This window comes from Carassius auratus, chromosome 3 (genome assembly GCF_003368295.1).
Source record: "Carassius auratus strain Wakin chromosome 3, ASM336829v1, whole genome shotgun sequence".
Classification (NCBI taxonomy): Eukaryota; Metazoa; Chordata; class Actinopteri; order Cypriniformes; family Cyprinidae; genus Carassius; species Carassius auratus.
In genome coordinates, this window is record NC_039245.1 from 21435372 (window position 1) to 21462703 (window position 27332).

At 36.0% G+C, this 27332-nt stretch overlaps 1 protein-coding gene across 8 annotated transcripts in view; it reads right to left on the bottom strand.

Annotated features, from left to right (window-relative positions):
* The window catches only part of LOC113050580 (nuclear factor 1 X-type-like), a 158984-nt gene that overhangs the window by 98905 nt on the left and 32747 nt on the right, over positions 1-27332 (bottom strand). For 7 of the 8 annotated variants that reach the window (XM_026213692.1, XM_026213782.1, XM_026213703.1 and 4 more), the window contains one exon: positions 23626-23709. In XM_026213692.1, coding sequence (XP_026069477.1) covers positions 23626-23709 — 84 coding nt within the window. Of the gene's footprint in view, positions 1-18924; positions 19081-23625; positions 23710-27332 lie in introns of those variants that run through there. The other variant, XM_026213735.1, reaches the window with a different exon arrangement.

A 27332-nucleotide genomic window follows, 5' to 3' on the forward strand; every position in this document is an offset into this window, starting at 1 on the left:
TGCACCAAATGCAATGCAAACAATTATGGCTCGCTGATAAAAATCATTGCTGCATAATTCCTTGAGTAGGTGTTGTAGCACAGGATGTAGTTTAGCAAAAACAAACAAACAACAAACACAAAAAGCCAGCGGCAAAGAGATTTGATAAGGAATAATGGATGAAGGATTGCACAGCCGAGCTGGTAATGATGTTCCTGCAGCTCCTCTGGCAGAGCCTAGCACTAGCAATGCCAAGGTCACGGCTGCAGTTCCCAGGAAAAGCAGCTGCAGATCAAATATATAGCTTGAATGCACTGTAAATTGCTTTGGGCGAAAGTATCATGTAAATTACATGACAAAAATCTTATTCCATGGATATTAAAAGTAATAAATAAACAAATAAACTTTTGCTTAAATTGCATGCTACATTTAATCCAGGTAGATTAGAAATCATAGGTTTTGCTAAAGTTGCAAAATAAAAAAATAAAAAATAAATCCCAGTGTACAAAAACTGACAATAAAAACAACTTCAAAATCAAACTTCTGAAGCTCAAGTATTAACATAAATGAATTGGGAAGTACTGCTCCAATGAATTAAAGATCATGAAATCTCCGGTGGTCAAGATCTTTTGATCGTCTAATTGCATTGTTAGTGTAGCATTATCAGAAATCTTGTGTCTGATTTCAACATACCGCAGAGTTACCTGCACGGCCCGATGCACACCACCGCCACAGCACTGAGTTCACGTGCGTAGAGAATCAAACCGAGGCTTAGCGCTGCTTACGGAGCATGACGGAGAACACAGGAAACCTCCGGAAACATCATTAGTCCTGAATATCTCTGCTCTTGATAAGCAGGCCCAGACGGACTCTGCAGACAGCTCCTTCTGAGATGTGGATTTAAAGAGACAGTTCACTAAAAAAACATGAGTTCTGTCTTCATGTACTTTAACTTTCTTTCTTCTGCGGAACATTAAAAGATGTTGAGAAATGGGTCAGTATTATTTTCTATTCATACAATGGAAGTCGATGGGCTCCAGTGTTGTTTTTTCAAAGTTGTAAAACAAAGAAAGATGTTGGATTATGTTTTACAAGAAAATTTTATTTCAGTCTATTGTATTCCATTGTTACTTGCTGTTTCATTGTATTAATTGTGAAATTTACTAGCAATTTCTGAATGAAATTTGTTTCTAGACAATTTTATTTCTCAGTGTGGTAAAAGGTATTATTGAATGTGTAAAGTGCAGTCAAATTAGCCAATATATTTAACAAACGAACAAAAGATTGAACTTGTGATTTAGGGACACTCAATATTTCTATTTTATGTTTGCATAATAAAAATAAATGTTTCTTGAAACCACAGATCAGCAAATTGGACTGAAAATGACATCCGAAAATGTCAACCAGCACACAAAATGCCAGCAGCTTTCCAGTGCTGACCGTCACTATGAAGGCCGGGTCTATGACATCATCCAGCTGCGCCGGCTCCATGGCGTTCCAGCTCAAAGGCACGGCTCTCTGCCTTGATTAAAACCCTCTGATTGGTTGGCAGAGAGACGTTGCATGCAAATAGATTAGTCGGTGTGCCAAAGCTGTGCCCATGAAGAACCCAGAATGAAGGAGATTACCCAGAGACCTGTTTTTAATAGCTTTAGCATCACATATTAGACTGAATACGTTGATAAATTGATTGCTGTGGAAGCGGAATCACAGCGAAATGAATTTAAATGAACTTAAAACACACCCTGAAACAGTTTAGACGCACAACGTGGGACCTTGAAACGGGAACAGATGCCCCTGTAAACATTCACACAGGCACTACAGTTGCCGAGTGTTGAACGCTTCGCAATCAAAGAAATAAAGGGGCAATCTAGCACACAAACAAGAGATTCCCCATCACCGCTGCCAACAAACCGGCCCTCCTCTCGCAGAACAAGGGATGCACTATTGACTGAATCCCCCTCCCCTCCTCGCTCTTTCTCTTTCTACTATTTTTCTCTCTTCAGTCGCCCCTCTGCCAGTCTGCGAGGCGTGGTGCCAATGCTTTCCACCGCCGGGCACTTTGCCCTGCCCTTTATGCAAATGCTTTACTACCATCCCCAAATCACAACCCCTACTGTCTCCTTTCTGCTAGGTCTGTGCAACTCTGTCTGTCATTTTAAGTGGTCTTGTGTCCTGTTTAACACCTTCTGTATCTGTGCACCGACACCACACCTCTTCCTGGCGCTTAAAAAAAGAAGAAGAATAGAATAGGCAAACTGAACACATGATGTCAAAAATGTCACTTTGTTAGGCTGCATGAGATCATCAAAAAAGTTTGTGGGGAATCAACTTAAGTATTCTATTGTAGTATTCATTAATATTTTAAATGAGCTTTTATTTATATTCAGCTTTCATTTTAGTCCGAGTTTTTGTCATTTTGTTAAGCTCTTTTATCATTTTGGTAACACTTTACAATAATATCTTATTACTTAACGTTAACATGAATGAACAATGAGGAAATGTTGGTTATATTATTAATAAATCTCCTGGAAGCCTATTGTGTTGACACTCTTCTTAATATTTCTATTTAACTTTTATTTGATTTTAGTTTTAATTTTTTTTAGTTTTAGTTAGTTGGCAAGTTTTTCCATTCAATATTTAACATTTATATTTTTTCACGCTTTATGTGAATTAATAACAAAAAAAATTAGGTGATGTATTTAAAAAAATGAAATAAGATATTTAATAATAACGAAATATAGGGAAGGACTTGATTTTGTACATCAGGATTGATTGGATGGTGATATAAATGAGTAAATTAGTTGGACCATATCATAAAATAAAAAAATGCTTACTTTTTTGAAACAAAATACTTTTTTCTAATATGCAGACATAGTTCTGTTCAGTAAATGTGGTAAAATGAGTCTGAAAATCTGTATTATGACTGTTCTGATGAAACAAATCTTGATTATAATTGGAATTCATGAGAAAAATCAGGCTATTGATATGTGTGAGAAATGTGTGAGAAATAAAGAGGGACAGACGGAAGGAGAAAGTCCTGAATAAAGACCAATAGACGCTTCCTCTGCATTCACCCTTACACAGGCAAAAGAGACCTGTTCCAACACACACACACACACACACAGGAAACCACATACACACCTGAGCTATTAAACATGAATCTATCTACCAATCATCTATATTTTCATTTACAAGTGTAGTAGTAATGTAGTCGTACATTCTAAAGAAATAAAAATGCCTAGAAAAAAGTTTCCTTCTATAATGGTCTGACAGTAAAAGAGAAAAGTGTAAATGCTGAAGTCAAGCCGTAGTGAGAGATTTCAGAGGAGAGAACTTAAACACTCTCTTCCTATCGGTAAATATGACTGCCCACATCCCTTTCCTCATTTCCTGTCGAAACTTCCTCCTGTTGAATTAATAAAGATACAGCAACTTCAGCTCTCCAGGAAAGCAGCGGGCTGACGACAGACACCGGTGGGAGGCAAACAAAACAAAGGAACCGGCAGACGTGAGAACTCACACTGCTAATCTGATGCATGAAGGCAGAGAGTGTCGGAAGGTCGGATAAAACGAAATAAGCACAGACACATTCAGTCTGACCACATTTCAAAGGTTGCGAACTGTATTAAAGGTTTTTGGCCCCACCTTGAAATGAATTAACAATATTAATTTATTTTCTTCTAAATATTATATCTCAAAAGATTAAAATCTGTTTGACAAATATCGATATTCATACTTTTTCAAATTTATTATGCCTATTTTTTTACATCAGATATTTTGATTAAACAATTAGATGAAGAATAGCACAATGCCATTACACCACCATATATTTAAGAAAAGTATTTTTTTCCGTAAAATATTCAACAGTTTACCCTAACAACTATTCATTCCCAAGTTAGAAAGTGTCAGTTTAAACTTAACATTTAGACTCAAAAGGGGGGAAAAACAAGAATTTAAAATATAATCTCACAATCAGATCTCTACACAATAATAATAAAAAACATGAATAAATAAACATTAGATATTGATTTTTCTAATCATAATGATTATATTCCATATTATTAATAATAATAAGAACAAGAGTAGTATAAATAAATATCATATAGTAATTACATGCAAAATCATAAATCATACCAAACATAATTTGGATTCATCGGTCCTTGCAAATTTTTGGCCCATTTCAAAACTCCCATTTCTTTCAAAGAGAAAATTGTATTCACACAACTGTACTCATTTTTAAATTTACATGGTCTTCATGAGGTATTTCAGTGTGACAGAGATAGACCTATTGAATTGTTTTAATGATCTGCTTCTTGCCACTGACTCTTGTGACTATGCTGTTCTCATGCTCTCAGATCTCACGGCTGCATATGACACTGTAGACCATAACATCTTGATCTCATATGAAGCATTGTGTCAGCATTAAGGGTACTGTGTTGGAGTGGTTTCGATCATATTTGTCTGGCAAAAGCTTTTCTGTTGGTGATTTTATGTCCTCTTCTGTGTGTTTCTCGTGTGGGGTCCCCCAGGGCTCCATTTTAGGGCCTATTCTATTTTTTTATATATATTTATACTTCCTCTAGGATCCATTTTCAGGTAGTATAATATTTTGTTTCATTGTTATGCAGATGATACACAATTATATCTGCCATTGAAACAAAAACATCCAAATTCTATAGCACCACTTCTGTGTTGCCTTGAGGAAATTTAAGCCTGGATGGCAGTACTTTTTTTTTAATCTAACAAGGATAAATTGGAAGTTATATTGTTTACTCCAGGGAGTGCCTGTGGGTCTCCTGACCTGGATTTAGTTGTTTTAAAACCATTTGTAAAGCCCTCTGCAAAAAACTTGGTTTAATGGGTAATTTTAAACTGGATAATCAGATTAATTTGGTAATTAAATCCAGTTTTTTCCAGATGAGGCAACTTTCTAAGATTAAATCTTTACAGAGTTTCAAAGATTTTGAAAGAATTGAATATGCTCATATGCTCCGTCAAGGGGACCAGTCATTGTTAGTTGTCCCTCGTGTAAGACTGAAGAGCAGGGGTGACCGTGCTTTTGACGGTGACCATGATGGTGACCACGGTCACCCCTGCTCTTCAGCCTTACACGAGGGACAACTAACAATGACTGGTGGCGGGCTTTTGGAATAATTTGCCTTTACATGTTAGAAAAGCCCAAACACTTACTGTTTTTAAATCTAGCTTAAAAAACCTACTTTTATAGTATGGCATTTAACACTGTGAGAGCTGCTATTTTATTTCACATTATTCTATAATATTTCATAATATTTTTAACTTTGTTATTCTTTTTGTCATATTGCCTTATTCATGCTTGTACAGGACGTTGGTAAACACATGTTGTTTCTAAAAAAGTGCTTTATAAATAAACTTTGACATGTATTAATAATGTATTATTATATAAAATAAATATAATAATTTTTATTTTTATTACATTTATTCAATATAAATGTCTTAAAGATAAATGAAAGAAATCAATGCATTTTAGTTAGTGGAATTAAAGTTATCAGTATTGCTATAAAAAAAAATGTAAAAAAAAAATAAGAAGGAATAATTCAAATATAATCTCCAGTTTGGCGGGCAACACAGACAGAGTGAAATGAATAAAGCCATGGATCAAGAGTTGCTAACAGAGTCTCTCTCTCTTGCTCTCTAGAGGGGCATAATTGGGTTACGGAGCACAACCGCACCATTGTTTTTACAGTGGATGGATTGTACCAGCGACATGCCATTCTCACAACAAACGTATTTGGCCGAAGGCATCTCGCTTGTTTGGCCGTTATTGCTGTTGTGCCTCGTACTTCACTAAGATCTTACAGGAGGAAGATGTTGGGTCTTCAAACACAGTAAAGTGGCCCTAACTGATGGATTATGTTTATGCTGTATTTGTATACTTTCCAGATGAATGCCAAATGCAATAAAATCAACTAAAATGCTGTGCATGAACTTCTCGCTAACTTCTCACTTTGAGCATATGCTAACAGGCTGCGTCTCATTAGCAGGAAACCAGCATTTAATGGCTAAACTATAAGGATGTTTGAACAGGTTTCGTTTTTTGGTAGAAATGTTGACGCACAGCACTGGAGATTCTTCACACAGGACTTTTGGTTGGATTTTCATGCGAGCTCGTAGCTGCACTTGATCTCTGGCTTGTGGTTTCTGTGGAAAGGGCCTGTTTTCTGGGCTGTGTGCATTTGTTCCCCTGCTTTCACATATGGCTCCTATTCCACATGTACTGTATTTGTCAGAGCTTCGTCAGGACGTCTGCAGACCCTCCCAAACATACAGCACCAGAAAAAGACCAAAGCAGCACACGCCAACTAGATCTGTATAGGTCTTATGTGGTTGGAATTCATACTAGGGCCTTCTGTGTGGTTGCTAGGACATTTCTAGGTTGCTTGGTGGTTGCAAATGTTCTAAATGGTTACTATGGCTTTGTTAGATAGTTGCTAGAAAGTTCTTGGTAGTTGCTAAAGTTTTGTAAATGGTTGCTAGGGCATTGTAAGGTGGTTGCTAAAGTGTTGGTAGGTAAATGCTAATATGTTCTAAATGGTTGCTCACCAACCAAAGTCAAACAAGCCCATCCAAAAGTCTAAAGAAATGTCTCAATTGCTTGTTATTTTTATGTTCATCACTTACCAGGTGAAAATCAAACATTCTAGCATAAAGAAAGTAACGGCACACCTCTCTTTAACAAAACATGCAATCGTTCATGTCTGGAGCACAAATGGTGCAGGACGAGTTACAGACACACACACACACACACACACTCAGAGGTTTGTTTAAATTCAGCTACACATGTAAAGAAAAACACCCAGTTCAAATAACAATCTCTGAGTTCAGGTCAAACAAGGATACGATAACCTTAGAAATCCTAAAATGTCTGTTGCTTGCAGTTCTCGGATCATTTTATGTGTCGTCTTGGGGTTAATTCAACCGCACACTTGGCCACGGGATTCGAGTGAAAGGGTCCAAATGACTTCCTGGCTTCTGCGAGACTGGCGGAGCTCCGGCCAATGCCGCTCTAACTTTAGTATGGAAATAAAAAAATGACATATGAAAGCAAACACAAGCGAATGTAAGGAAGGAGATATGGAACTTTTTCTTGGATGGCCCGTCTTCTCTTTGTTTGTGTAAGAACGGCACATGGTAAATGTCATTCTGCATTACACTGCCGCACGATTTGCATTTCGTTTATATTTTTCTTGAAACCGCCCAAAGCCCACCGGGAGGACGGGTAAACCGAGGTGAGGTTACTGATGGTTCCAAGGAGCCTCTTCCCATTAAAATTTTAAGACAAAACAGGGAAAACGCCACAAAACTACAAGAGTACGGTCATATGAGAAAGACATTGTTCTTAAAGAGACGAACCAAAACAGGAATAAAAACAGCTGGACATCTGGTTATTTCTGAGGGTAACGGTCAGATGGGGAACAGAGCATTTTTACCTGAGCTGTTTAAAGCGTGGAGCCGTGATTAGTCTAACACACACTCCACTGCCGACCGGGAGCCACAAATGCGATATCATCAGCTAACTCGAGTTCAGTCCATATCCTATTCCAGATGATATGTGGAGGGACGTTACATGAATCTGTCCCAGAGCAGCTCATTAACAAATGTGCACAAAACTATAAAGTCTGTTTATTTTTTGTGTGCATAACATATGACACTATATACATGAATGCAAACGCTACAAGCTATATACAAGTTCAGTTTCATGTGATTTTGCATTCCAAAATGCATTCAAATGCATGAACGCAACGCTACAGCACGCCATATTCTCAGCTCAATCGCTGAACTTGAGGAAACATTTGAACAGAATAAGCAAACAAGATGCAGAATTGCAATTCAAATGTTCATGCAAAGAAGTAGAATTAAAATCAAATTAAATTCATGTTAAGTGTGGTTTCTATGGCTTTGCTAGGTAGTTTCTGGATATTCTAGGAGGTTGCTAATTGACCTTAGTAGTCTATCCAAAAAACAACAGATATTGCTTGGTCATTTCTATGTTGCAAGATGGTGGCTAAAGTGTTCTGTATGGTTGCTAAGGTGTTTCTAGGTGGTTAATATGGTGTTGCTAGGTAGTTGCTAGAATTTTTGATGGGGTTACTTGATGTTACTTCCTGACCCTCCAGTCATAAGAAAACCATCCAAAACTTTGAGTCTAGTTGTCACTCATTCAGTGTCTAATTAATGTAAAATAACAACACTTTATGTCCCAGAATGCATCACCTGAGTTAAATTGCTTTGAATGCTAATTCAGTACATCTACCGGTACATTATTTTTCCTGTCATTCTCATTCAAATTTCAATTCAACTTCCTGTGAGGTGTGGCCAGTTTGATTAAAATTCACACTCAGGTTTTGAAAAGGAGGTAATTCTTTAATTTGTCATTTGCACAGCCCTGCTTCTGCGTGTGTTTTTAATGGAGGGAGCTGAATTGAATGAACAGCCCAAAAAAAAATCCTGCTGGCCGTTTCAGCTCACCTAATGGACGTAATTTTCATTGTAGAAGGAAACGGAAAACTAGTACACGAAAATTACAGTCGAAATCCGTGCGGTCTCTTACCTCGCGTGCAAGGTAAGAGACCGCACGGATTTCAGTCATAACATCCTTCTGTAAAACTTGGGATAGATGATTAACTGTTCGGTAGAGCCGCACAATGTCATAGTGGTGCAGGGCGGCAACTTTCATTGCATTTATTCTAACCTACATAGGGCCTGTCAGAAAAAGCTATGCAGCCTGTGGCCTGCAACCACAGCCAGCAGGCGCTCACAGGAATCCTGTCCGTGCAAACACACACACACACACCCTCCCTCGCTCTGTTTGCTCACAGCTGCCGGGCCTCCTCAGGGTTCATGCAAGGTAAAGATATGCTATATTATGCAACCGTGTATAGATTTTCCACCGCTGGAGGTTGGCCAACTTCCTGCTCACTCAGAGACGGGCGACGAGAGCTGCCGCGCTTTGTGCCTGCCAGCAACAGGCAGCAATTCCTTGCAGAGCTGCTTGGTTAAACAGCACGGCGCGCCATGCCATGAGGCCGGGAGTAACACTCCACACGGTTGTTTATGATCTGCCGTCGCTCCTCGCTGCTGCTTTCTGTTTTCACGCAGTTCAGAAACATTCATGCACGCAGATCCCTCGGGTTAAAGCGCAGCAACTTAGTGAGTTTTGACGGACTCTGGAAAAGTGAAAAAGAGAGCCGCAGCTTTCCTCTCGCACATCCACACCCACCAACCCACAAGACAAGAAAAGCGCCTCTGGCTGCACGGTTAACTCATGAGACGCTTGCTCTCGGGCGCTCTCACACACTGGTGAAATGCCTCAGGGTGAAATGCGCTCAGCGTCCCGCTGTGAACCCACTTATGTTTTAGTTAATGATTTTTTTAGGCTCAATAATCTTATCTGAGATGAGAGTTTATGACTGCAGAGGACACAAACCTACTTTCTGAAACTCTTTGCAATGAAATTTGACTCCTTTTTGACTTATTTTATTTTATTTTTTACAGCATTTAAGCAAACTTTAATTCTTTCAAATGCAATTTTTTTTTTCACAATTGTGACTATATTTCCCATATTGAGATTATTTTAAAACAATTGTTTCTCATCTCATCATTTTATTTCTCGCCAGCTGTGACTTCCATATATTATTGGTGAGAATTTTGAAGTGGAAATGGACTTCAATTTTGTCTCAGATGTTTATCCTATAGTTCCATGGCAGAAAAAAATATGTATACTCGGAATTAGTGCTCTGAATTTAACCCTACCAAGTGCACACACTCAGCAGTGAACACACACACACCCAGAACAGTGATAAGTAAAAGAAAAAAAAATTATAGTAAACTCAAATGAGACAATTGCTGATATATACAATCTATTTTATAGTGCATTAAAGACATGTGAATAGCATAACCGAAAGACTCTAGAAAATCCATGTGGGAGTACTGGATCTGATTCTTGGAAATAAATATCTGAGAAGCAGGCCAAAAAAAAAGTTATTGAGTCTTGTTCTGAAATGCCATTCGCAACTAATTTTTCTTCTCTAATGTGACATTCAGAAAGAAACCGTGGAAGACAAGATTTCACTGAGAAAAGATTGAATGATGAAGAGTTAGAGTTACATACTAAGTGATTGAAGGGGTTGAATACGTTTTGTGATGTGAGCCAAAACAGGAAAGTCATTTCATAGGCAGAGCAAGTTATTACATTCTGATGAAAGATTAAGATTTGGATTAATGTGCTGCAATGAATCATAGGCAAAACAGGTAAATAGGGTCAATTTTGATTACATGATAAATTGAATCCCATTGCCGTCTAGGAGAAACAGTTGGGAAACCAACAACATTTGGGAAAAAAATAAATAAAACCCACCTAAACTATAAACAGCCAATCACAGCTGTGGCTGCTGGTAAGGTGTGATGCACATGTGTGGCAGTGGGCGTGGCCAGGCTGAGAGGAAATGTGCTAATGTGATGCAGGTTGACTGTGAGAGGTTGTGGAGGCCGTTTGGGTTTAGAGTCAGGTGAGGATCTGGCACACGTGGCAGCGGTTTCTCGCATGTGCTCTGTCGGTGCCGGTCGTGATATGTGCAGTCACCACCAGATTGACACGGATGAGCAAAGAATGCACATCTGTGTCTCATGTGCTTAAGTGTGTGCAGGTGCGAGGGTGTGTTTGTGTGTGTGTGTGTGTGTGTCCAAATGCATTATGCATGAGAGAAGAGTGTTTTAAATTTGTGTTGTTAATTAACAAAAAAATGCTAAACAGAGGAAGGAAACTAAGAGAAATAATGTAAGTGGAGTTATATTATGTACAATGGTGGAAATGTGTTTGCATATTACAGAACTGAATTGACAATGGCTTTTAAATTTCAAAAGGATTTTTATTTTAATTGAAGTAGCAAACAGGATGCAGACCTGCAATTCAAAACCATTCTAAGGGAGTAGAATTAAGCTTTAAAAATCATGAAACTTTAATTACTACCAAGAAAAGCAAGACACCTTGCCTCACATAAACAGATTAAGTCTCTAAACTTCTACATTTTCATTTAGAAGAAAATAAATGGGTTGTTTAGTTTAAAAAAAAAAACTTTTATATAAGCCCAATATAACAATAATAATCTATCATTATTTAATAATTAATAATTTAATATAAAACCATTTCTAATGAATTAATACAAAAATATTTAATAAATCAACATATTTCATAAAATACAACTTTTCTAAAAACTAACATTACAATTAATAGTAATTAATTATTATTATTACCATAGATTTTGGTCATATCCCCCACTCTTATTGACTGGTGTGCACGGTCTATATTAGGACCAGTGCATTTCATAACTGCGTCATGCTTTTATAGCATCCCTCAACAGGGTCGTGTGGCCTTGACCTCCGGCTGCGACTCTTAATAAGCATGTCGGTCTTAAATGTCTAGAGCGTTTGATCCATCCCGCTCTGGTCCTTCATGGAGTGGCACTTTAACAAAAACAAAGTAAAACAAAGAGAATTTGATCTGCTCCGACAGAGATGGAACCAATGGAGCGCAAAGCCAGAGCGGGAAGATTTGCCTAGCAACACTGCAAACCCTACCCATGCCAACGCTGGCATAGCCATCCGACGCAACCCATAAATCCAGCAACCCCCTCGCAGGGGCGTCCGAAACACACACCATCACTCTTAAAAATAAAGACCCCAAAAGGAAGGTTTTCACAGTGATGCCAAAAAAAGAACCATTTTTGGAATCTTCTAGTAAACAGTTTTTCTTATAACTTTTCCCTTTTCCCTTTTCCACTTTAAAGAATGGAACCTTTATTTTTAGGAGATTAGATGGTCTCCATTGCAAACAGATCTGATTTTGAACGTATGCAGTACACAATGCAAGATTACGATCGGTCCCTCAAACAGCTGCTATGGGAACCCTGTCTTCCTGTTTGATGGACAGAAGCCTTCTCTATTTTCACAAAGATGGTTTTGATCAGCTCCAACCGTACATTAGCCGACCGCACAAAACCTATGTTTCCCGGCTTATGTATATGTGAGCTAAATTATGTAATTATGTTCGAGTGTGTGTCCCGTTGCCATCGCAACAACACAACATATCAGCAAGCACAGAGCCACAGCGGAGCTATGGACACTGCCAGGCCGCTGCCAAAGCCTAATCCATGCCAGGAGTGACATGAGCGAAGGGGAAGGGAGGAGGAGGACGGACACACACACACACACACACTGGATATCCTCCTATTCTTTTGGCTGGAGACTCCCATGGCAATGGCAGTAGGAATCCGTTCTCCACGGATACTGGGACAGCTGTGCAGATAGTAGATGAGAGCCGATTGGTCTGGGCCTTTCTGAATTAAAGCTTAAGATAAAAACTAGGTACTTTATTCTAGGCCGTCCTCTTCCGTGCCAGCACGCATTTGATCATCAGGCCGGCTTTGTGTTTGCCACCACCTCATACAGTGAACGGCAGAATAAAACAGCTCTTTGACATTTATTACGTTTATTATGAACTGAAAATTTCCTCTGGTGTTTCTCTCTCTATAAACCTAGACATGCTCAATTGAAGGCTCTTTTTGTGTTAAAAAAAAAAAAAAAAACCTGTAAGGAAATGACTTCTGAAAACATTTCTGCATGAATTGAGAGAGTATGTGACAAATGGAAATAACATTAGAGAGGTTATATACTGAAAAATATTTTCCTTTGTACATACTATTTCCTAAAATAGTATGTATGTACTAAGTAAACATACTTTTCAGACTATTTGTTGAAAGTAAGCAGCAGAAATATCTAATTTGATTGGATTTCTGATCTCAAAAATCCAACATATTGAGGGGAGTAAATGTAAAAGTTTATTAAATGGTCATAATTTTTTTATTTTTTATTTTTTTAAGCAGTGGACTGCTGGTATAAAGAATGGGATGAAGTTTTCTCCCGTCTCCTCATTTGCTTTCTCTCTCTTTTATTTGCATTTCACTCTCTGTACTTTTGAAAAAGATTAAAACATTCTGCTAAAGTCCTTTTTGGAAGGACATGAGTAAATGGAAAAATTAAAAACTATGATTATGAACATAATTTAAAGGGTCTTTTTGTGTAAAGACATAAATAAATAAAAATAGTAAGAAAATGAGATCTGAAAATAAAATAAGTTTAATAAGAGTATGAATAAATGAGTATGACATTATGTAAACATACCATATTCTGCAGAACTGTAGACTTTTTTCAAGCCAGTTATTGAAACTCAGCTGCAAAAAGTCTCATTTTATTGGATTTCTAATCTCAAAAACCTACACACATAAACCACCATCAACATTTACACAGCAAAAAGTCCCTTCTGGTGCTCAAAAACTAAGTTAAACTTTCCATTTTGAAATTTCATATATATATATATATATATATATATATATATATATATATATATATATATATATATATATATATATATATATATATATATATATATATATATATATATATATAAAAATGGAAAAAGAACAGTTAAAGCATGAAATGAGTAAATGGCAAAATTAATAAAATATATTCATTTAAAGGCAAAGCAGAAAAAAAACATGTGATTGCAAAGGAATGGAGAGTGCATGAAAAAGGGTAATGGTAAACTAAATTTCAAATGTTTTCAAACTCTGACGAACACTGTAAGTGCACCTGAGGGAAATAAATAAATACGATATGATCCTGTAGTCTCTGAACACTGCTAATGTCTTTGTTTGTGGTCTTTTGTTATTGTTGACTGTACGGCGGGTGAACGGGAGCTTTGACAGTCGGCTAGGGGACACGGCTGACGCCCCGTGAGAATGAATAAGTAAAAGGAACGGAGTGTCCCTGTGCCCGTCTGGCATTGTAACCATCCCGTCTCTGTGCCATGAAACCAGCTCGACTCAATGCCACTGGACACCATTTGGTCAAACGGGAGCCTCTGGTTTCACCGACAGACTGCCTATCACATGAGCGCACAATACCGTCACGGCCCTCTGAAGTGAAACGCAAGATCAACTTCTTCTGCTCTTCAAGCTTCACTACCGGGATCCATCTGAGAATTTCAATGCGGAACAAAATCTTTGAGCAACAAACGCACCATACTTTATCAATAAACATTATTCATAAGTGAAAATTACTTCTATACATAGCCCCGCACACGACATGCAAGAAAAAATAAATTAATTGTGCGCTTGATTTACTCATTTGTTCCTTCAATGTACTAAAACGATTTCGCAAATCGAGGGAACGAATTAGTAAATTGTCGCACAATTTATAAATCGAGTGAACGCAATAGTAAACTAGGGAACAAAATAGTAATTGTGTGCACGTTTTAGTACATTGTAATTTTGAAGTAAAAAAACTGTTCTTGTACTCTCATAATCTTTGTTGTTTACAACTTTTAAAAGCATTTTGTAAGTGTAATCATGGGTCCTGGCGTGCAAAATGACATGGGCTAATTCATCCAAAACAATAGCAAAATATACAAGTTCTTGCATAATTATAAAACATCCAGTTTAGTTTTATGTTATATTTTTATAAATGTATATAAAAAAATATAAAAAATCCTACCAAAATATACATTTATATGCAAAAATATAGTTAAATATATAGAAAATAATGCAACTGGTGGAATTTACTCAGTATGGGTTACTTTTATTTCAATTTAACTTTTCTTTAAATTCATCTGGTGGTCAAATTAGCTAATCACTAACTAACTTAAGTCTGTTTGTTGATTTGAATGTATTTATTGGGCCACCATTACACTTTAAAATACTACTATGAATGTACCATGGTACAGTGTTCAGAAGTTAATACCAGGGTATTAAATGATTACCATATTCACATACATATTATTCATATGGCATGTACACAGATCTCCCAAAAGCAATTATTTACTCTTTTTCACATTTATTGCATTGTTTGCTCCTGCACTTGAGTTGGATGTGCACACTTTTGCCTTAAAAATGTAAAAATGTCCAAAAAAGCAGTTTAATACTTTTATTTCTAAATGTGATTGTGTATTTAACAGTCACTGGTGGCTAAGAAATGGGTAGAATGTAACAGACAGCCGGCCCCTGACGGCAGTCCCGCAGCGCTCCCTAATCCTGCGATAAAACCACTTGAGCTTCACAATTAGAAAATGAAGGACAAATGAACGAACGAACGAACAAGAAGGAATTCAAGCTCAAAGACACAGTGGCATGTGAGGGAATCAGAATGTGAAAGATGATAAAAGTGTTCAATTCTGCTCTCTCAAAGTACTGTGTGGATTCAGACTGAGTGTCGGTCAGATTTAATCCCGGGAGCAGCTGTTCCAACTCATTTTCCAGGCCCAGGGAGCGAGCTAAACCAGAGCATCTAGAGCGACTCTAGAGTGACTAAGTCAGGTTTGGGAGAAAGTTAAGCCTGTCATGGCTGAACAGCCTCATCCATCTCAGTCCAGATTGTTATTTGGCCGAATATCCGCAGATATTGTTCGCTAGAATCGCTACTGATTGACGTTTTCTGAAGCGAGATAAAAAGGTTTCTCCTCAGCTCGGTGAAATGCGGACCCGGTTGCCGTAGATGTGTAACGGTCATAAAATTGGCTGCAAATCAAACCACAAAAGTTACACCCACTAAGCTTAGTGGCTGGTTAATCAAAAGTCATTTTTAAGTAGTTACAAGTTAATTAAAGTATATTGTTTTTTCCTTTTCCTTCATTTTATAATTAACAACAGTGATGTTTTCTTTAAAAGCGTTAAAAATCTTAATTATTCCAAACTTTTGACCACTGTTTTGTGTGTATGTGTGTAAAACTGCGTGCAAACCATTATGTCTGGGATGCAGGCGTAATGTTTCTAAATTCAGAAACTGAAATATCCACCAGTGTTGATGACTGAGAGTGAGCTGCACATCCATCCAGGCATAAAACAGGCAGGTGTGACCCTGCAGCTGTGTGTGACACACACACACACACACACACACACTTTAATTATACAAAACACAAGTACATAATTAGATATAATTTTTGATGTCGACCCTCATTTTCAACACAAAGCCAATTAATTTAATTCAAAATGACCTTCAGTGGCCAGCAATATTTCTTTCCTAAATAAGAGGAAACTCATTCAGTGGCATTAGTCATTTAAATGAAAAGTAAAAAAAAAAAAACACACACACATTTCCCTAACTATTGCTCTAATAAGTAGAATTTTAAACTTTTATGTGGTAAAATTTAAATTTGAATAGCATTTTTCCATAGCTGTGAAACAGATGTTACTTTTTTTTGCTTTTTTAAACAAAGTCATATTCCTGTTTGTTTAACATTAATTACAGCATATATTCAGATCTTGAACAACATTCACATCTGATGCACCTGATCTTTAACCAGTGCATTTCTACATGCCGCATTATACACCATTCCCAAAACTCCTCACAGCACTTGTTCAGTCAGATGGAGCTTTGTTCAGTGACTCATTTAACCTTTTTATTTACATTTAATATCATTAATGACCTTCTAGGCCTGCTTTATTCACAGCCACCAAACAAGCCAAAATGTAAATTTATTCGTCAGACACAAAGCTCCGAAATTCAAGCGCAAAACTGGAGACACGCAGACCTTATTCTCTCTCCTCTCGCAGTGTAAGGACTCGCCGTATCCTAAACCTCCGTAACATTATTAAAATACTGAGAGAACTACATTGAAATTGCTTCAAATTCTGCTGTGAATTATTTTTAAATTGCTGCAAGAATCAATAGATAGATAGATAGATAGATAGATAGATAGATATAAATAAATAAAATAATTTAATTGATTATCTATTGATTATAATGCATAAAAAGTATAGTTAATTAATAATGATTTAATAATCAATATTTATTACAACCCCATTTATTAAAAATATATATTCATAAAATAATAATAAATAGAATCATATTTCTATTTTATTTTAATCAACAACAACAAAATAATAACTTTAGACAGATAATCTAGTAAATAAATTATAAAATGTCACTTTCTCTGCTCTAAAGCCTTTAACTGAGCCAATAAAAACTTCAAGTCATCCAGTAATATTATAATAATAATAAAAATATAGCATATTTGCTTTTCCAGTTTCGACTGACCCAGTGCCGTTGTTTTCTCTGGAGCAGACACAGGTATGATTCAGTGTAATATAAACAAGAAAATATGTCCATTTCAGACCAAAGAGATAAATCTGTGGCAGTCCGCTTACTAAGAAACCACCTACACTACACTTACAGTTATGTGCACAAATCATATCAGAGACACAGTCCCTGTACATAAACACACATTAACAATAAAAAGAATGCTTATGGGCTTACATTTTCATTGTTATACAAGCACAACGCCCTTTTTAGACTCAACATGTCTATTAAATCACAGAATTATTCCTTGTTCAAATTGCACCGCTTCAATCAATTAAGGAACCCGGCTGTGCACAGTAACTATTGTATTCTAAATGGGAAACAGGCCGGCGCTTGCATGCCTGAAGAAAAACACACGCTCCCTGGTTCTGCAAGCACGCTGTGGGGGTATGGAAGTAAAGTAGTTTTAATAGAACCACTGTAAAACTCAGGAATGAATTACAGATGACACACACAGCGTAACCCAACTGTCCTCCACGGCAGAAATATAAACAACTGCAGCGTATGACAGAGAGACTGCACTAACTCACGCAGGACAACTTCAGGAACAATCAGGAATTAGAGCCAGCTATATCACTGAAGACAAAGACCCTCTAGAAACCAGAGAAAAAGAGCTGTCAGCCCTGTTCAGCTCTGCGCTATGATGTACGATTGTGAGTTTAGAAATAGATGTAATGAATGAGAAGCTCTCTTGGTTTCTGACATGATTGAAACAGCAAATCTGAAAACACCAGTTTTGAAAACTGTAGTGTTTCTCAGTAAAAAAAGTTTGTCAGAGTTTGTATGGAAGTGTACACACACACACATTATATATATATATATATATATATATGAGCCCAAAACAGTTAACTGCACCACATCATAAGGCAAAACCCACATGTATATGCAGAATTTATTTACTCTATAAAATTATGGTTTTAAAAATAATAATATAAAAAAATGCTCAAAAAAAACAACAACATTGCAGTGCTGCTTAACATAAAACTAGATAAACTAATAAACTACAATAAATTCATGCTTACAATTTCAGATGATAATTATTTGAACACGAATTAATGAGACTTAAATCTGCAACTCTCATTTTGAGAAACTATAACTTGTGCATAAACAATCAGAAGCTTTCAGATTTACATTAGAAATCATACGGATTTCGCAACAGATGCATTGAAACCAAAAAAATGTATCCAGCTGTATTTCATTAATTTCTCAATCCCAAAGCATTCATTTAATGCATTTTTTTTAAGAAATGCATTTTGCAAAGTTTGCAAAATAAAATAAATAATGCACAACGATCATTCGTGAGTTCAGATCAGAAAAAGCTGGTAAACTGGTATTTTAGGGGCAATGCTTGCGACCTTTGACATTTCCCAAAGAAAAAAAAAAAGAAAAAAAAATCACAGGGCGAACCGATCAAGTTCAAAACAGCAACAGCGTCAAACACTGGACTTTCCAAAGCCCGCGCGCGTCTTACAATCTCTCCAAATGAAGTTATGCACAAAGCGAAAGAACCACACGAAGCGCTAAACTCGCAGTTTCTGTCTATATGAACATATCCACTCCTCCTCCTCGGCGCTCCTTTTATATTAAATCGATTTCCAGCGAAGCGCCATTTTCTGCCCAAACCATGCGCACTGAAAGCGCGTAAAGAAGGTCAGCTGGAGACGTGCCACCGAACGCGCGCTCTCGCACAACACAAACAGTCCCGCGCTCGAGGGGAGCAGCTGACAGACGAGCACGCGAATCAATCAAGCAGAAGAATAAGGAACGCGTTACCTGTGTGAGGCAGTATGGAGAGTACATGCTTATATGTGAGATGCGTGACTGAAGCGGGATGGAAGTGGCATTGCCGTCCCGCTCGCGCTCACTGCACGCTGCTCTAACTCCGCCTAAAGCGGCTGAAAGTGAAAGCTTGCACAAAGTTTTGCGAAGGGAAAAACTTTCTCTCCCTCCCTTTTCCACCGCGTCTCTCTCTCTCTCTCTCTCTCTCTGTCTCTCTCTCTCTCTGTCTCTGTGAATAAGTGTCTTATGAGCCTGACGGATATGCGTCTCAAATGTTTTATTAATTTAATAATAGTAATTATATATATATATATATATATATATATATATATATATATATATATATATATATATATATATATATATATATATATATATATATATAAAATGAAACAAAACTAAATATATTTTAAAAAATCGTCTAAGAATCAAATGCTTTAAAATAAATAAATAAACAGATTTTCTTTTATAGGATTGTTTTTTTTTTCACCTTTACAATTCTTTACAAAAAAAATCAAGTAAATTTAAGAAATAAATTAAAGTCCTAAACTGCTGTATATTTCTGTATCTTGACTAATGTTTTCAAAAGTGAATATGAATGTATTAAAGAAGTGTTCATGGCATGCTGGAACAAAGGAGGGTAATAATAAATAATGAATAATTATTAGTAATTATTTATTATTATAAAGGAAGGTGTTTTGAATAAATTATAAAGAAGCTTGAATAAAGGAATTAGGCTAATAAAGAAAGATTTTTGCAATGGCATGCAGACATACTTTATGAACAAACTTAATGTGCACTAACTAATAAGCAAATTAAGTTTTTTAAGAAAAAGTGTGGTTATGCCTTAAAAAGGAATAAATCTATAACATATAGAGTCTATAGTAGTCTGTAAATGACTGTCAAATGTGTTGTATTCAGTGTTGTATTAGCTGTAAAAGATGTGCGGAGAAGCACATGCTGCTGTCCTTTTCCAAACGTATAAATGAATGTGCCTTGCAAAAACATGAAAGCAGTGTATATTAAGGCAAGAGCAGGCAGCGAGTGGAGGTATAAAGTTTTGGAGCGCGTCCCTGGGCGGGGGTTTTTGGTGGGGGTGAAGTCATTGAGCAGAACCGGAGCTGAAGGCTGGATGTGCCACCGGAGGCCTGGAGATTTATGAGGACGACTGCCTGTGCAGTTCCACCGCAAGCCACTGCAGGGGAAACAAAGAGAGAGCCGGCACTGTGCCGCCAATTACAGCCCTCTGCCAAAGGATCCCGGGAACGACAGAGCGCTGGAGATGAGGGAAACAACCCGGGGGAGTGGAGAGAGAGAGAGGAAAGGACGACCACACAGGAAACACATACCTGCGTGAATCATCAGCGCTTCTCACCAGTTACCTCATGTGACCTTTGACCTGGCATGTGTTTAAGGGTGGTTCCCAAATAACACATCCTTAAGCACTTAAACTCATTATTTTAGCTTCAGACTGAGCCATTCATAGAAGGGAAATGTTCACTTACAGTAAACAGTCCTCATATGAATATTTAAAAGTACAATATTTCAAATGTATATAAAACTTGAGAAATGTGAAAAAAGAAGAAAGAAATATAGCACTTTACCCGTAAGTTAACATTAGTTAATGCATTAAGTTAAATGAGCTAACAATGAGCAATTCATTTGTTAAAGTATATATTAATCAGAAGATTTATAATAGGGACACATTTTTTTTTTATCTCCTTAAACATTTTAAAGCACAAATATTCAAAATGAATATAAAAATTATGAATAAAAATGTAAACTTTAACACTTTACAACAAGGTCTAGTTAACCTTAGTTAATGCATTAACTAACAGTGTTGTTATTTTTAAGTCACCTTCTACCTTTTTTTTTTAAATGTATGAATTTATTTATTCATGTATTTATTTGAACTTAAATGGTCCTTTGGTGTTCCAAATTAATATCTGAAAAACACAAATAAAAAAATGCATAAAATGTACAAATAATTTAAATAAAAATATAGAATAAATATGAAATAGATATCATTAACATTAATAATAAAAATACAGCTGTTGCTGTTCAATGCTCGTTCACATCTGCTTACATCCATTAAATAATGTTAACAGATACAACTTTTCATTTTAGTAATGTGTTAGTAACTGTTGAAATTAATATGAACTTAAATGCTAAATGCTTTAGAATTATTGTATCTTTCATTGGTAGTTCATGTTAACTAATGCCAATGCAAATGGAGTCTTACTGTAAATTAGCATGAAATATATAAAACTATGTACAATAAGTAATATCTAAAATGGTTTAAGATGCAGTACAGTACACATTGCAGAACAAAATTCATGTCAGCTATCCATTGACACCTTGTGTTAGAAATAATGTTGGTGTTTCTGGAAATAGTAAACTGAAAGTGCATGAAAGCAGGTGGATTAAAATGAAGGGAATTTCCTAGTGTTTTCCGCCCCGAGATCCTGAACTGCCACAAAACCAGTTCAAAGCCTGCAGTGGTGAGAGGAGAGGAGGTTTCTCCAAACCAAAGGAACGTCATACACAATGTGATAACTCGTGTACCACCTCTCAATGTGCCCCACATTTAGTGGTTTGAGTGGGTTCACGACAGAACCACACGCACGCTAGCGGTAAATCAACAGCTGCTGGATATCTTTAAACAGAGTATTAGATCTAGATTTACATAAAAGTTTCCAAAAATATATATATATATTCCTGGAAATGTTCCACCTTTTGCAAACCTAGTTGTATGCCTGGATATCAAACCCATGACATTTATTTGCTTTACCACTTATCAGCTACGAAATCAAAACAGTAAAGCTGCAAGTGAAAGCTTGACTTGTTCTGAGATACAGGGTTTTTATATTGCATGCTCATTTTGTTTGCAAGTTCAAGTTCAGTGATTATAAACTGATTTTAAAGGCACAGATTTCAACAACAAAAGACAGGTTCAAAGGTTTGGAATAATACAGACTTTTTAAAAGTCTATTATGTTCACCAAAGCCGCATTTGTTTGATAAAATTGTGTTAAATATTACTTTATTTTAAAACAATGGTTTCTATTTTGACTTTGTCATTTATTCCTGTGATATAGAGCTGAATTTACAGCATCATTACTCCGATCTTCAGTGACACATGATCCTCCAGAATCATTTTGAAATTGATATGCTGATTTTGATGCTAATTTCTTAATATTTCAACATTGAAAATAGCTGTGCTGCTTCAAATTTTTTTGTAGAAACTGTGAGACACTACCATTAGAAGTTTTGAGGCAAGACAAATTTGAATGAAGTTTTATTCAACAAGGATGCATTAATTTGATCAAGTTTCAATAAAGACATTTATAATGTTACAGAAAATATATATATTTCAAATAAATGCTGTTCTTTTGAAGTTTCTATTCATCAAAGGATCCTGAAACAAATGTTTCATGTTTTCCAGAAATAATCTAAACATTGATGACAATAACAACCATTATTAATAACTGAGCACCAGTAATAACTGATAAAAAAATTAGCATCAAATTAGCATATTATAATGATTCTGATGAGGATGATGTGACACTAAACACTGGAGAAGTGATGATGAATATTCACAGGAATAAATTACATGTGAAAATGTATTCACATAGAAATCAGTTTTTTGAAATTTTACTGTAATAAAACTTTTACTGTATTTTTGAACAAATAAATGCACGCTTTGTGAGCAGAAGAGACTTCTTTCAAACTTTGACCAGTAGTAAATGGGAAAAGTTTCCTCATCCCTAACTTTGCTGTCTGCATGCATGCTTATATGGTTATCACTTGCATTTAGCATTTTCTCTCTCTCTCTCTCTCTCTCTCTCTCTCTCTCTCTCTCTCTCTCTCTCTGCTGTCCTATTTTTGGGTCAAAACGGTTGAGAACCACTGATTTAGTATGAGGTTGTGAGGTCAACAAGACATCATCATAACACATCATAAAGCAGTTGTCTTGGTGCAATCAATGAACTGTTGCTGGTTTCTCCACAAAAATAAAAAAGCATACTTCTATTAAAAATCAGCACAAAATACAGCCAGGCCCTCCTTTTCCTCTAAATTATCTCAAGAGACGATACAGTCTGACACATTCCTGATATCCAACGCAGCTATATTTTACACCTCAGCCCCTTCTGTACTCTCAGCCAATCACTTTTCATAATTTTCCCTCCATTTCTTTGACTGCCTGCTCCCAGAGACACTGGAGTAACCCATATTTTTCTCTCCAAAACGTTGGCAAAAGCGATCCGCTGGAAACGAGGACTAGAAAAGCGGCTCCCAGCTCATTAACAGTCTCATTTTCAGTCATCCACAGACTCCCCTTCCCATCTCTCCATCTCTCCATCTCTCCGTCCTGCCCTTCTGTTTTTACGACTGTTTTATTTCACTCCCATCGCTGTAAATCCAGCGCGCTCGCTGGGTGGAATTTTAAAAGCTGCACTTCTTTCTGATTTTTCTTCGCCCTCCCTTCCTTGCAGTCCTGCCCTCACATATACTTCTCATTTTATAGAAGTATGCACGTTATAATTTTCAATTCCCACAAGAAAACAGTGCTCCAGTGGAGTTCTAAGACTCACTTTCTGCACATTTTCTTTTTCCGTTTCACTGCATATGGAAATAATAATCAGAGTTATAGTAATGCTGAAGCAGTAATGGAGTAATAAGCAGACAGACGTACCCTGTAGGAATCCGAAACTACGAAGCACTCTGGTATCCCAGGACCTCTGGACGGGTCTTCATTCACCAGAAACGGTTCGGTGGCCTGAAATATAATCAATAACAGTCATCAGCGTTAGAATCCCAGAGCTTTAGCTACTTCTTATCATTCGTTCTAATTCTTGGCCACTATTTTAGCAGGGCTGCTATATGGTTCTCTGAAGGTTCTAAATAATAGGACCATATTATAGGTTCTTTAGATCAGTGTTTGAGTTTCTAGGTTCTTTAGACATAAATCATTGATGGTTTTGGATAAATCTAGAAAATAAAAAGCCCTTTGTGGAACTTACAGGCTGTGCAGGGACATCAGGCTTTAAAAATGTAAAAAACAAACAAACAAACAAAAAACATTTAATACAAATGTTTAGACACTAACAAAACATGTAAATAAATAAATAATCACACAAATATTAAAAATATATAACTCATCATTCAGCACCATTTAATACGTTTATACATTTTTAATAAAAGTATATACATCTACATGTAAATGTAAATATTTAAAATAATAAAATATTTCTAAATTTCAAGTAGCCTACATAGACATACAATTATTAATCTTTATTTATTTTATTATGTATATATATATATATATATATATATATATATATATATATATATATATATATATATATATATATATATATATATATATATATAAACATTTTATATACATAAATATAATAATAATATATAATATTAAAGCTAATATATACAGTTGAGATAATGGGTCTTAATATAAGATCAAATAACGGTTCATAAATATCTATTCTAATAATCACATAAGCATTTCAAAAAGACAACGCATACTGCACCATATTTATGTTTATAAATTTGGTATTTTAGATTTTTGATATATAAATTTACACATAACGTTTATAAATTGACAACTATTAATTCTTAATTTTTTTTAAATATAACTATATAAGTATAATATAAAATATTTATACTAATATATTCATACATAAACATACAATTCTTAATTATTTATATATTTAATTTAAATATAATGTTAAAATAAAACATGATAATTAAGATATTATTTTATTTATCTATAAATTTATTATAAAGACAAATCATCCCACTCCTTTTTTGTATATTGTTATGATCTATTTACATTTATTTTATATTTAAATACACATAAAACACATATATATATATATATATATATATATATATATATATATATATATATATATATATATATATATATATATAAATATACATATAAATATACATATACATATATATATATATATATATATATATATATATATATATATATATATATATATATATACCAAAATATATCATAGACACTTGAAGGTGGACACTTAATCCAGTAAGAATGAAACTTAATCACGTAGAACACCTTAGCAATCATCACAGCGGTGAATTTTGAACAGGCAAAGAGCAGACTTCAGAAGGAGTCAAATCTGTTCTGAAAGTTGTGACTGAACTCATCACATCTTGTCCAAACGTTGTGCCGCCCGTGTGCTGTGACTCAATGCAGCTCTGCATGGGGCGCACAGTCAGACCAGACTCTCCAAACTGCGTCCCCTTCACACCTTCAGACTTCCCAGTATATCTGAGACTTATTCAGCACAAACCTCTCACACAGCGACTCTTTCTCCCGACACGACTGCCAAGGTGGCTTGGTTTTTTTCTCAGAGTGTGGTGTCCATTCATCCCAGTTCATTTGTATGCTGGGAGCTGCACTGACTGTGTGTGTGGGGCTGAATAAGACCCCATTCCAGTTTATCCATTAGTACGACGATGTTAAATAACACAGTAAAGCCAAGGGTAAAAGCGGAGTCTGTTCACACAGCGGCATTATGTGGCAAGAGGTCTGTACCAGTCGATTTTAAGTAAAAGTGATTAACTAGTACACAAAGAGCCAGACTGAAAGATCCATTACTCACAGGTTGATCTTAATGAGACTAATGGGAACTCAGTTATTTGAGATATATATATATATATATATATATATATATATATATATATAAAATGAAACTTCTCATGACCTCTGAAGAAACCTCCAGTATCCCAGATGAGGATAATTCCTGTTTTCCTTAATAAAAAGAAATATATTGTATTTGAATGCGGTTGAGATCGGAGTAAACTCTGCTGCACACTTTCCCTGGATTAAACCTGTCTCCAAAATGCACTCCTATAAAAATACATGCAGCACTAAAATAACAGACGCATAGATGTGTGTGTGCACGCATACATACACACACACACACACACACAAACACAGTGCTATAATAGATCCCAGACACTGGCTAACCAAAATGTGGCTGCAACACTAGCTATTCATATCCACAGCAACACACTCTCGCTTTCTCTTCTCTCACAACACATCCATACATCAAAGCGCTTAACTAAACCAACTTGTTACTTTCAGGGTGTGAACACTCTTAAAAATAAAGGTTACTAAAGGGGGTTTTGCAGTGACGCCACAGAAGAACCCCAAAGAACCTTTTTCAGTGAACAGTTGGAACCATTTTTCTTAGTGTGAAGCACATTTAAATATCCAAAGAACACTTTGTGAAAGGGAAAGATTCCATATATGCTAAAGGGATAGTTCACCCAAAAATGAAACCTCTGTCATATTTACTCACCCTCAAGTTTGACCACAAAAGAAGATATTCTGCAAAATGCTGGTAACCAAACACTTGGCGGTACCCATTGACTTCCATAGTATGGAAAAAAAAATTATGGAAGCCAATGGCTACCATCAACTTACCAACATTCTTCAAAATATCTTATTTTGTACTCAGCAGAAGAAATTCATGCAGCTTGGGAACAAGTGGAGGGAGAGTAAATGATTTTTGGGTGAACTGTGCCTTTAAAGGTTCTTCATGAAACCATTGATGCCGATAAAGGACTTGTATTTTTAAATAACAACTAGATTCATATTTTACAGCGATATTTAGGTTTCTTCAAATCACTAAACATAAGTATGCATAATTATATATATTTTTTTTACATTTAATTGTGTCCTCACTGTCCTAGATTTAATCATATATGAAAATACTCTTCGTCAAACAGCTTTTCTAATGAAAAACAGGAGCAGATCAAACAGAGTGACAGATGAGTGGCTCTTTTCTGCTGGGTTTGCCTTCACACTTTAAAGTAACATGGTTTGTTTGAGTCTACGCTGATTGTTTGATGTAGTTCCCTGTAGCTCTGTCCTCTTTCTCCCTCGCTGTGGATGTTTATGGAGCATGGCACAGTATCAATTAAACATGCCACTCTTTTCTATATATACGCAACATATGCCCGATCCATATGGTTAGCCCTGAGCAAAAGCGCTCCCTATAGGCCCTTCATAATCAACTCTTGAATATCAGCACACATATATTTCGAGGTGGACAATGAACAGCCAGATTCAGAATGTCTGCTGATGGGAAATGATGGGCCTGTTACATTTCATGTCTGCTCACAGGGGATCCCAAAACTGCTCTTCCATTAAGATTATAGGTAGTAACACATAATGTGAAAACAAAACGTGAACCGTGTAGTAATCACAGTGAAAGTGTGATGAGTGTGAGCGATATGTCTATCTGAAAACGATGGTAAGAAAGAAAAAGCAAAAATACAACTGTATTATCAGGACTAGGATATAATTCTGATGAACTGGTTGTTACTTTCAGAATGAATGGA